The 11,776-nt window shown below is 37.3% G+C and overlaps 1 protein-coding gene across 2 annotated transcripts; it reads left to right on the top strand.

Annotated features, from left to right (window-relative positions):
* The first annotated feature begins 526 nt into the window (after positions 1-526).
* On the top strand, positions 527-10,026 carry LOC149000261 (uncharacterized). 2 transcript variants are annotated; one of them, XM_089140120.1, is made up of 8 exons: positions 527-808; positions 891-1,000; positions 1,118-1,219; positions 1,306-1,420; positions 3,818-3,933; positions 5,667-5,855; positions 6,596-6,738; positions 9,571-10,026. In XM_089140120.1, the coding sequence occupies exons 2-8, from the start codon at positions 957-959 to the stop codon at positions 9,750-9,752; spliced, it is 891 nt and encodes a 296-aa protein (XP_088996246.1). In that variant the 5' UTR covers positions 527-808; positions 891-956; the 3' UTR covers positions 9,753-10,026. The 2 variants fall into 2 exon arrangements, with proteins under 2 accessions (XP_088996246.1, XP_088996245.1); XM_089140119.1 differs by having other exon boundaries at positions 527-1,000.
* Positions 10,027-11,776: the final 1,750 nt, after the last annotated feature.

The following is an 11,776-nucleotide window of genomic DNA, read 5'->3' as shown; positions in this document are numbered from 1 at the left end:
GAAACCGGTAATCAGTAATCAGATAATTGGATAATAAAAAATTATTCAGTTAGAGCAAAGTATTAAATATTTTTCTCTAGAAAAGGGGTTAATAAACCGGTAATCATTAATTGAATAATCAATTGGAAATATAAAAAATATGACAATCACCAATCAATAATGGGATAGTTTATCGGATCGGATTATTATTAGATATCCGATAAAGTTCTGGATTCGAATTTGGATGCCTTCTCTAAATTTCTGGTGGATTCAAATAGCGATTTTGCTAATTGGATTCGGATACTGGTGTATCCGAACCGTGGTCTAATACTGAGTGAGCATATTTTTAGGGCACCATCTGAAACAACTCCATTTCCCATTTAAAAATTTCTATTTCACCTTTGCTTTTCTATGAGTTCATAATCAACTTATGAATAAATTTGTAATTTAATTTTTAAATTAAATATTAACATTTTTCCTTGTCATTATTTTCTCACCAAAACCGTACCCGCCTCCGCCTCCATCACCACAACTTTCGAAGAAATGTGACTGATTAATTGATTCAGTCATTCTTTTAAAATTGATCTCCGGATGATGGTTTCATTTCTTTTTTCTTTTTTCTTTCATACAATCGAAAATTTTCACTGTTTGGACCAAATATCAATTTTGCTTTGACTGTTTGGCGAAATCAATCCGAAATTGAAATAAAAATCTCAAATTTTCTGTTCGCCCATACGGCCATACTGATCTGGTGGGTCGGTCGTTCACCCACACGAAGATTCGTGTTTAAGCAATTGACTCTGAACCCATCTTGGGCAACTGACGAAAGGTGCAAAGCAGCAAAACTTCCTGTGTTTTCCCCTATTCTCTGCTTTCACCTTTGCATAATCGACGACAAAATGTTGGTGCAGATCCTTTGTGGGTTAGTATCCTACCGGTTAATACAAAGGTTTCTAGATGGTGATGACATCGTCGAAATGGAGTCTTCTCAGATGGATCCCAAGTTCATGGTTGCCTCAAGGTCTGTCATTTGAGGTTGTTTTGAGTGGGTTTGGTTTTTTTTTTTTTTTTTGGGTGAAATATAAAAATTTTCTTTACTGGTTGGTCCGTTGTCTTGGTTTCTCTTGGTATTCTGTAGAATCGAGAAGCTTTATGGAGGGAAGGTTTATCTTGGTCTGAGGATTCCTGATGCCGATACGGGTACTAGACAGAATATCGATATGGTTCTTGTCACTAAAGAGTTGGGATTTCTCTTCTTCTGGATTGAACTTTATGAAATTTAAGCAATTTCTTTTGAGCGGTGTTATAATTTATATTGCTTTGCAGGGAAGTGATGGTGATATTGGTGAAGAATTTCTCAGGCTTCGTTGGAATTGATGTTGATGGAACCTGGCATTGTACGGATGAAGGCAAAAACAAGACAGAGAGGTACCCTGATCCTGTGAGTCTCAATTTTCCATATTCTTCCCACTTTTTTGATGATTTAGCATTGGTTGTAAGTTGTAACTCTATTCAATATTTCCACTGCAAATCGAATAAATTAGCTAATGTGTACGAAGTTCCCTTTACCACAAGGCTGGTTCCAGAACCCATTCCCAGTTGCATTACTAACCATGAACCCCAGAGACGACTACAAAAATGGAGGAAAACTGAATCATATATTTGGGAAATAGTTGAAAGAAAAAAAATGCATTGCATGGGTCATGGGAGAAACTACAATATGGGAACGAGAAATGCTAGAAATGTAAAGGTGCTGCCCCAGTTACCCTCTTATACCTCTTGCCCTTGCTCTAAAATGGTATATCCTAACAAATTCTGTTATGGTTTTATATGGATTGAGCAAAGCAACATGTTGTCTTGTCGTCTGCCTTGGTTCATAGTCTCTTTCCCTGCCTTGAACAGTGTCGTTACCATCCCCTTCCGAAAGAATCTTGTCCTCAAGGTTTAGTTGTGGGTAGATTTGGTACAGAGTACTCTATCCTTCCATTAAGCTTCTTCTATTGTTAATCTATCCCATTGTACCAAGGCATAGGCTACCCTGAGCAGCATTTGGGTGTTGGTAACTGCATCACCATTAAAGTCACAAGCAATGGTGGTATGGTCTGATTTTCAGTGGTTACTGCACACTTCTTAAGAGTTGCAACATGAAACACTGGATGAATGCAAGCCATACAACAGTTCAAGTTTATAGGAGTTGAGAAGAAGAAAGAGTTTAGAGAATGGAATAGTTTGTCTTTGATGAGAGGATACCCACAATATTGAATTACAAACTAAAGACAGATATTAAAATGTTGGTGTACACCCCAAACCAGACATTATAAACTTGATCACGCAGTGTAGAGAGCGGGGCCTTGGTGCAATGGTAGAGGTTGCACTATTGTGATCAGGAGGTTATAGATTTGAGTCCGGTAACAAGAGAAAGATTGCACACGTTGTGATCATCCCCAGACCCAACACTGGCAGAAGTCTTGTGTACTAGGTACACCCATTTTAGTGTTAGTGTGCTTCCAATAGGTTGGGGAAGTACTGTTGCAAATTTGATTAAATTCCAATGGTTTGGTTGCAAAATATTCTACCAAACACCAAATTAGAGTTAGAGGCTATGGGCTAATATAGCAGTCAGCTTGACTTTAAACTTGGATCAAATATTGATTGGGGTGATATGCTGTTGCTTGAATTCTGATGGTCAACATTATTGCTGTGAAGATTTTCCCTGAATAGTAGGTAAGAGGTTGAAGGTGTTGGATGGATGGATGCTTTATTGAAAGGAAAGTGAGAAGGAGTGGACATTTGGAAACCCAGCAAGGTTTGTGGAATGGAAGGGAAAGTAGGTCCTGACGATGCAGCAGTTTCGTAAGTTCTGGCAGCAACAGATCTGCTTAAATGGAGAAACAACAGAGCAAGCAACCAGCAACTTGTTGTCAGTGGAGATCAATTTTGCCCAACCAGAATGTTCAGGGGCCTGTTTTGAGGCCTAGACGTGCTCAGATTCCCCAAAAATGGCAAAGACCAGCACCAAATAAGTGGTGGGTTCTGTTCAGAATTTTCAGATCTTTACATTTGACTGGTTGTGGAGCGTCAACTGTTAGAGTTGTCTTTGGGGCTTTGTTTTTTTGGGCTGGTTTGCTTTGGTAATTTCTTGGGGTAAGGTTTTTTCTACTTTTTTGTTATAAACCCATCTTATCCATTTGAGCGTAGGGTAGAAAATGCTTTAGGGTTGTATTTCTGGTTATGATTAGGTAGGTTAGAGTTCGGGAGAGAAATTTTGGTCAATTAAGTAAAACATTCACCAAGTCCAGGGTCAAAACAACAGAACACGTTTTAAACTTGTTTAGAAAGGGAGTTTTGCCATTTCCCCTTTCTTTCCATATAAAATGCCCATAAAAAGGGGGGGAACTTGTTTTTGCCAATGAAGGCGTCAACTGATGGGGATCCTTCATTCCAGGTTTTCACAACCTGGTGCATCCTCAACTATTCTGACAAGAAACACTACCTTTTGCTATTGTTTTGTTGGTAATGAATAAAAGGGGAAGTGTAAAGGAGAACCACTGTCTGACACTCACAGAAAAGGGGTGGGCCGGTTAGCTTGAAGTATTAGAAATGGAAGAAGAGGCTCCTCATGCCCCCAGCTGGGTAGTACCTACAAGTCTCTCTTTCTGTTGGTGGCTTATTCTAGACACTAGTTCATCTCTTGTCAATGAGTCACCAAATAGGAACATTTTAGTGTCCCTTAAACATTTCTCGTTTATCACAAAGAACAAGAATTCCTTCTTTTTTGTTTGTTCTCTTTTCAAGTATTTGAACTTAAACTGCATGTCCAACTTTGTGTCTGTTTCAGGTCATGGAAGCTAATAGACAAGTTGCAATTCTTGAAACATACTTGGAGCAAAGGGGTGTAACTTTTCCAAAAGGATACTTGTCTGGCAGAGTTGTACTCCCGAATCCAAACTGCAGGTTTGTTTCAAGGCAAACTTTTTTCTTCCTGTGTTCTTAAGTCTTAACCATGGGGCTAGGTAGATCACTCCTTGATCTTTCCGAATTATGAAAACATTACCTTTTAATATTCAACATGGTTATGTGATTGACAACTTCCTGGATAACATCTTATCTCCTGCAAAATTCAGTTATAAGGGAGAAAGGTGGTTGAAGTTTTTAATTGATAAAAATGGGATTTTAAAGCTAGTTTGTTTATTTGGAGATGGGAACCAAGTAGGATGTGCGAGTGTTTTGTTTTGTTTTTTGGTGGAAACATCACTTGGGGGGTTTCCTTTTAAGTCCTAATTCAGCCTAAGTATTTCTTGAGGTATTTTCTTGTACTATTTGGAGGGGTTAATTTGCTGGTGTTAGAAGCTATGGCCCTCGATCTTCAGTGGTGGATGTACTGAACTATTGATGTTTCTAACTTATCATTTTCTTTTCACTTTTTGATTCAGCTAGTCTTTCTCTGAATCTCTTTTCTGTTCCCTTTTTCTTCAGTGATTGCGGTTTTATATTGTATTATGGTGGAAATTTTCACTTGTAGGGGGTTGTCTTTTGCATCCTTCTGGTGCCTAAGGATTTCTGGAGGCATTTTCTTTAGCTATCTGGATGGGTTAGTCGGCTGGTGTTAGATGTTATGGTCCTAGATCTTCAGTGGAGGATCAGCTGATGTTTGTGACCTGTCATTTTCTTTGCATTTAACTGTTGTTCCTGTAAATCTATTTTCATTCTTTGTTTCAATTGTCAAAAAGTTATCCTACCAACCTTTCTTGAATGTTGATAATTATGGCTTAGCATGGCCAAGATATAGTTTACTTTATATTTTTCTAGGATAGTTTCCTTTTTATTAGATTTGGAGGTTTTATGTAATCTATGCAACATTTACTTTTTTCTGTAACTCAGTTTAGGAAAGAGATTACTTACTAATTTATAAATAAAGATTTTTATAGTGGAGAGTTGCACACACGCGAGCTTTCTCCTTCTTTCTCTAGATGACTTTTTACCCTATTATTTGAGCTCCCCCCCCCCCCCTTTTCTAATTTTTTATTGAAAAGCATAGCTTATAATATTTATGCCTTTTTTACTGAAAAGTATGAGTCATACTCTAGATTGGTTGTGCTGTTTATTCATAAAATGGTTTGGAATGGTATTATTTTCAGATTTTCCGAAGTAATTTATCAGATCTCATGTACCTTATGGATCTAAGAAGGACCTTGTGTTAGCATTCGGAAATTCTATGGATTGACTCTGTAGTGTTCTCTTAGTTATCACTTGCATCTACTATTTAGGCAGAATGTTGTCAGCTATTGTCTCTAAGAAACTGAAAGAAACGTCATAAATGGAAATGGACCATAATGTAGAAGAAACAAATGCAGGATTAGAAGAACTTATCAAAAAGAAGGGGACTAAACAGGAACAAGAGGGATCCACTGAAGAAGACCCTTACACTTCCCTTTGTTCGGAAGAAAAGAGGATCCAGATTGCCATTTTCCTATTTGGAGTTCATCTCTATATTTTTCTGAGACTTAAATGAGTGATAAACACCCTAAAATTTATGTTATTATACTTGTTCCCATGACACATGTTAAGGTGCAAAAGTTTGAGCTCAGTGGAGGAAATATTTAACTTGAATCTGGGTGAAAGTCACTATATTTGCTATACCAATTTTTTGATAAAGCTTGATCCTTTTTTCTGATGCCTTTTTATAGGATTATTGAATCAATAAATTTCCCTTCAGAAGTCATTCCCTATGATAAGTGGATAGAGCTTGAACCAGAACCAAGAAATTTATTTCGCGGTTGGATTAAGGATGCATTTCGTGGAGGAAAGAAAGAGATGCAGGATGGGATACAGCAAAACCTTCATTTTATTCTTAGCACAGCTCCAATGTGGGATAGGTTTGTCCTTGTTTGAGCCTTAATGACATTCTTATATTGTCTGGTACATATATTGTGATATTTCTCTCAATGTAAGTTTTGTACCTTTCGAATGTTGGCCATAATTCACTGGGTCTGTATACAGTGGAGTAGAACTTTCTTGGCCTTATGTATTTCCTGCATCAAAATTCTATACAATTGAATTACTTCCACCTACCACCCCTTTTCTTACAGATCTTTGCAAGGGCTTATAAATAAGAGAGTGCATCAATATTTGGATATACGATTTTCCTGCATGTGTATTTCTTGTGAAAAGTAGAATTTGATGCACATTCTTAGGACTACTCACCCACCAGGAAATTTTTGGTGTTTCGAAGGAGCTTGTTCTTAAAGTAGCTTCTAATTGTGTGGAGTCTTTGATATTCACTGCAAAGCCTCTCAATATTCTCACTATTTTTGTAGTTTTTCCTCCCAATAGGAGGAACCTAAAAGAAAAGGAAAAGAAAAAAAAAATATAGATATAGGCAACTATTGGACGCTTGGTTCCAGTAGTGGAAAGCACCCCGGTTTTGAAAAAACAAGGCTAATTTGGGTAATTTGTTTCATTTAAAGTTCCTTAATTGGTTATAGAAATGAAGCAATTTTAAATGTTGTAAGGATCCAACTGTGCCTCTGGATTATGTTTGCTCCTATTTCTTTGTTACCTTTATTATTTGTCTTGTTCAGCAATAACATCAAACTTATTTTCAATTGCTGTACAGGTTGGAGCTTAAGGAAAAGAAAATCTTTCTTGGTGAATTTTTACAGTTCAAAGGAAGGAAAGAAGATTTGCAAGTTCTGAGAAACATAAAGAGATCAAAAGCTAGTCGGCTGATAATCCGGAAGTCTACTAGGCTTTGTTTAGGTAATTAGAGAGCCTTTCTTTTCCCTTGAGATGATGAACAGTCAGGAAACATCTATCTGATGGAATGGAACAGCTATACAAATAATTCAAGAAGCACCAAATCCAGATGGCCATATAATCTATAAATCTGGCTTATCCATCAGTTGTCATATTTAGGATGACCAGGAAGGAAGTCTAATCAAATTGATAACCTTAATTGAACATTTCAGAAAGGAAGTTGAGACCACCAACCCAAACTCTTTTTCCAGTGGATTTTTAACGATTTCAACCTCCAAGCCTAGCTGAAAGACATTATGTAGGAGTGGTACAAGCTTTTTGAATGATCATCTTTTACTGCAAGGAGCAAATGAGTGGACATCTTCCTTAACATGGATGGATCCGTTTCATAATGGTAGTAGCTTTACCTGAGGAATGCCGGAAGCAGACTGACATGAAATGAGATACTGCTCCTGAACCACACCCCTATTTTACTCAAACTAATTTTATGGGAAATATCCTTAAGTTACTTATTCTCTCTCAGATGATGAATCTATTTCAAAGGGTTAAATCCAGTAAGGGAAGTGGGCTTGACTTAATCCACCCATGAAGTTACTGTTCTGGTGCTCTGGATCTGAATTTTGGAACCGTTAGTAAATGAAATGGGTGGATTGGTCTCTGTTAGGACACTAATGTGGAGGGGCATGGTAGGGGCAGCTGAATTCTTGGGGATCATTTCCACTCAACCATATGAGGGACAGAAATGAAGGACAAAAACACATTGCAGGGACTTATTGGGGAGCAGCTAGTTGCTGTTAGAAATATTCGAGGGTATGGCTGAGGTGGAAAGTAGTTAGTTAGGGTTTGATTTGGTGTATTGGTTGCAGGGTATATTGGGGGAAGTAGGGAATGGAGAAGGGGGAGGAGAATTTTGTGAGACTTCTTGTATTTGCGGGCTGATTAAGCCATTTTGTTAATGAATTAGTCCAAGAATTACTTGTTACTTCTTGTGTATGCATTTCAATTACTGTGTGTGTGTGTGTGTGTGTGGGTGAGAGTGAGTGATTTGCAGGACTTCCGTGAGTTGGATTTACTGGGGAGTTGCCGGTAGTTACAAGGGAGATCAAAGGGGTCTTATCAGTCTCACTCTCACACTCTCAGACCAGTTCCAAAACTGAAAAACCCATGGAACTGACTGGGACTAGAACTAGCAGACCCATTTAAAGCTGGATATAGTTCATGATTTGGATTTATTAGTTTGCTTGGTAATGGAGGTTTACTTTTCAAAGAATGAGTGGCGAAGGATTGATTGAGAAAGCTTTCTTGTTCTTATTATATGATCATGATGGACTTGCATATGTGAAAGATTCATTTATCTCAATTGTTTCTCAAGAAAAAAAAAAAAAAAAAAGAAAACAGAAGATCTGTTAAATTTCAAATATTTAAGGGGTCTGGTTGATACTATATAATATACTTCGTATGGATGTTTAGTATTTGTATGCTCAGGAGTGGATATTAAGTTTTTTTGTAATAAAAGATTGGACTTTTATTGATGAATGAAAGTGAATGGATTTTTAGTTCTGTGTTTACGAGTGGAATTGTATTGTACACAAATAAAATCTTAGACTTCTTGACATAGGAATAGTTCCAGGAATAGATGAGAATGGGAACTGTCCCAGGAATAGATGAGAATGGGAACTATCCCAAGTATCAATAAAAGATTCTGGATCTTAGGTTCAGAGCTGTCAGATAAACTGGCTGATATCAGTCCTGACCCCTTTTGTGCCAGACCAGCTTATACCCTTATCTTTATGTTTCCTGTTGGCTAGTTTATGGCTTTTCTGCACATATTTTTACAGTGGTGCAATTAGATATTCTGTCTTTCAAACCTTGGGTTTCCAGAAGGCATCGTTTCTCTTAGTTTTGCACGTCTGACTGATGGTTGCGTTGTTAGAATTTTTTTTTTTTTTTTAATCTGTTAATAACATATATCAAGGGGTAAATTCAGTTAGTTTCATCCTCAATCAATCATGGCATAGATTTTTTACCGGGAGAACTAGTAACTTGTTTATGTCATTGTTGTCATTCTATGTAGTTCCTTGTTACTTGTATATGTTATTATTTGCAGAATCCTATCAGAACATAAAATTTGGGCTTTTCAGATGCTGTATCCTTGCTGAAAAAGGAGATTCCCCCCCACCCCCACACACCCCTATTTCTTCACTTTTTTGTTAAACCTCATGTTCAATTTACTTGGTTGACCTCTACCATGAAGCAGACTGGGTAATTTGGTGATCTATAATGAACGAGTGACACTTCATTCGTTTGATATTCTTTGCTTCACATTATTTTGTGGGAACCAGTCAACTGGAAAAATATGATCCCAGATACTTTTCTGAACCAAAAATGAGATATTGGGATGTTATTTTATTTGAAAAATTATTCGCTCTTCCCAGATTGGTAAAGCTTACTACTGAATTAAGATGGCCATACTTTATTCTTGGACCTTAAATTATCCAGTTTAGTCTTTCCTTGTTAGTATTGAATGAAGACTGTAGTCAACTGTTGCCATTCTGATTCATTGAACAGAACACTGTCAATTTATATGCATCTTGCCACACTCTTAGCTTGGCATCACTTATGAGGTCTTCAGCTCTGTTGCACTTTTGTGTCTTATTCAAATGGTTTTCCCCTTGTTCTTTTGGAGTATTTTTAGTCAATATATTTAGTTCTTTGGCACTCTGTTACTATGACTTACTCCCAGTTTATTGATATGAATGGTTCTCCCCTCTTTCCCAGTATGAAGCTTGCGTTTTCTGGATTTGATTCCTCTAACCAATATTTCATCCTTTGCAGGTTGCTCAAAACTAAAGGTTTTATATTCAGCTCGTGATTATCGAAATGAAGGGAGTTCAACTTCTGAGTGGACAGAATTGAAAGTGAATTCAAATACAGAGGTGTTATTTCAGCCTCAGGGTTCTCATAAGGTCCGCAAGTTGAAGCTTTCATCTATAGTTTCAATGACACTGAGTGCATAAAAACTGCAAACACCATCCCTTCCCCCTCCAACACCCCCATCCCCTTTCCCAACTATCCCCAGATGGGAAAACTGTGTATGTATGTATTTAGTTAAAATATTTTTCCATTTGTGGGAGAAATTTCTTAGATCCACTTACTGTTCATGGATTCGGACCAAAGAGCAAAATTAAAAATTTTGCAATACCCAACACTCATCTTCCCCTTTCTCTTTTTTTTTTTTTTGGGTTAAATCTTCCCTTTTCATTACTTCATTCCCCAAAATTAGTTAATTCTCTATTTATAGGAGGCTCATTAAGAGGCTTCAATTTCTCAGTATTAAGAAGAAGAAAAAAAGAAAAATCTATGAATATCCCCTGTTATTGGGTTTGTGCTTGCCAAGAACTTTGCAGTATCAAACAAGTAGAGAGACTTGATGAGAAGTCTTACATTTAAGATGCATCAAGTCTCGTCTCTCAGTAGAATAGCTTAAAGAGCTGTTCTTTTTCAGAAGGCAACTAGAGGTATCAAACCTCAATTCAAGAACAAACTTGAAAGCCACAGCTCCTTGGCACTTCTGGTAGGTGGCTTTTCTTTCTCTCTTGGTTCCCAGTTGTTTATGTTGCTTTGACAGCTCTAACCATTAAACCTGAACTGGGACACCCTCACCCTTGCATGGGCCCAGATATGGTCGACCACTTGTGTCCATAAACTATCTAAGCCTCGCAATTAATGCTGTTGTACATCTAGGGTGGACCAGCTCTAAACCAGGGGTCTAGATCACCTTCTCGTCCGGAGAGCAGTAAATCGGGTGGGATCCACTAAAATAAATTCAAAGACATGACTACCAGTAGGTCCCATGTGCGCCCTACCTAATTTTATGGTAAAAGAAGGGTGATCTAGACTCTCCAGGCTAGTAGGTTATCAAGGTTTTAAAAGGGTGATATCAGTGCGAAGGTTTCCTTAGAAGAGTTCCACAGTCAGTTTTCTTATGCAGTCTTACTCTGGTAATTTTCACACAAATATTTTTAAAACAAAATTAGAAATTAGATCGTGTCCGTAGCCCAAATCAACAAATGAGCAACAAAGCCTTTCAATTTCCAGAGGTGAATTAATTCACATTAATTCCTGTGTTCCCTTCAATAATCAAATTAAACGATAACAAACCTGAACTCAAGAAGAAGCTTCTTTCCTTCTGTGTAATTAATTGGTCCTTAAACACCGACTGAAAGATACTGATTCTTGTAGGTTCTCTCTCCTCCCGAATCTGGATCCTCACCCTGTCAGGTTCCCGACCACACAAAACAGTGGGTCCCACGGATAAAATTTTTTTTTTTTTTTTGTTTTTTCCAAAAAATATTTTTCACCGTGGGCCCCACTGTTTTGTGTGGTCGGAAACTGTCGGGGAGTACAAACCTCTCTGTGTGGGTAACAATTAAACTTGTAGTAGGGCAACCCCACCTTTGATTGGTGCACTAAGTCAATGCCTTCAATCCTGACTTCCCAAGTGGGCAACACACAGCTGGATAAATGTCATGACAGTGATGACACCATTAAATACCTCTCCAATTGTAAATGTTCCCATAAATTTTCTGTACTTTCAAGAGATTAATAGGGTTGGTTCTGCTATGCCCACATTCGCATTCACACCATTTTTATATTTTTTCATCGTACATTTAGGAAGAGAATCACCGAGCACAATAGGCCAAATACCATTGTTGATTCTTTGTCAAACAGTCTTTCGGTTAGGGTAGTTATTCATTTTAAGTTGTTTACCAAAAAAAAAAAAAAAAAGTTATTTATTTGAAGTTCGAGAATTATTTAGATAAAAAATTATTCAGAACAATTCAATTTATTAATTAAAAGATTTGGTAAAAAAAGGAAGTTAAATAAGCTCAAAAGAATTAATTAGACTGTCTTCTTAGGTATATCTTCCCAAGTTTTTAGGGAATGGTAGATGATCAGCTGAAATTAAGTAACACTGGAAACTATTTTAGGTGAAAACATGATTTCATCTCACATACTAATGGCTACATGTCATTTTCAA

The sequence above is a fragment of the Hakea prostrata genome, chromosome 11, assembly GCF_041222555.1.
Source record: "Hakea prostrata isolate BN-2017 chromosome 11, UWA_Hpros_2, whole genome shotgun sequence".
NCBI lineage: Eukaryota > Viridiplantae > Streptophyta > Magnoliopsida > Proteales > Proteaceae > Hakea > Hakea prostrata.
The sequence above is the reverse complement of the archived record's forward strand: the minus strand, read 5'-3'. Positions and strand labels throughout refer to the sequence as shown.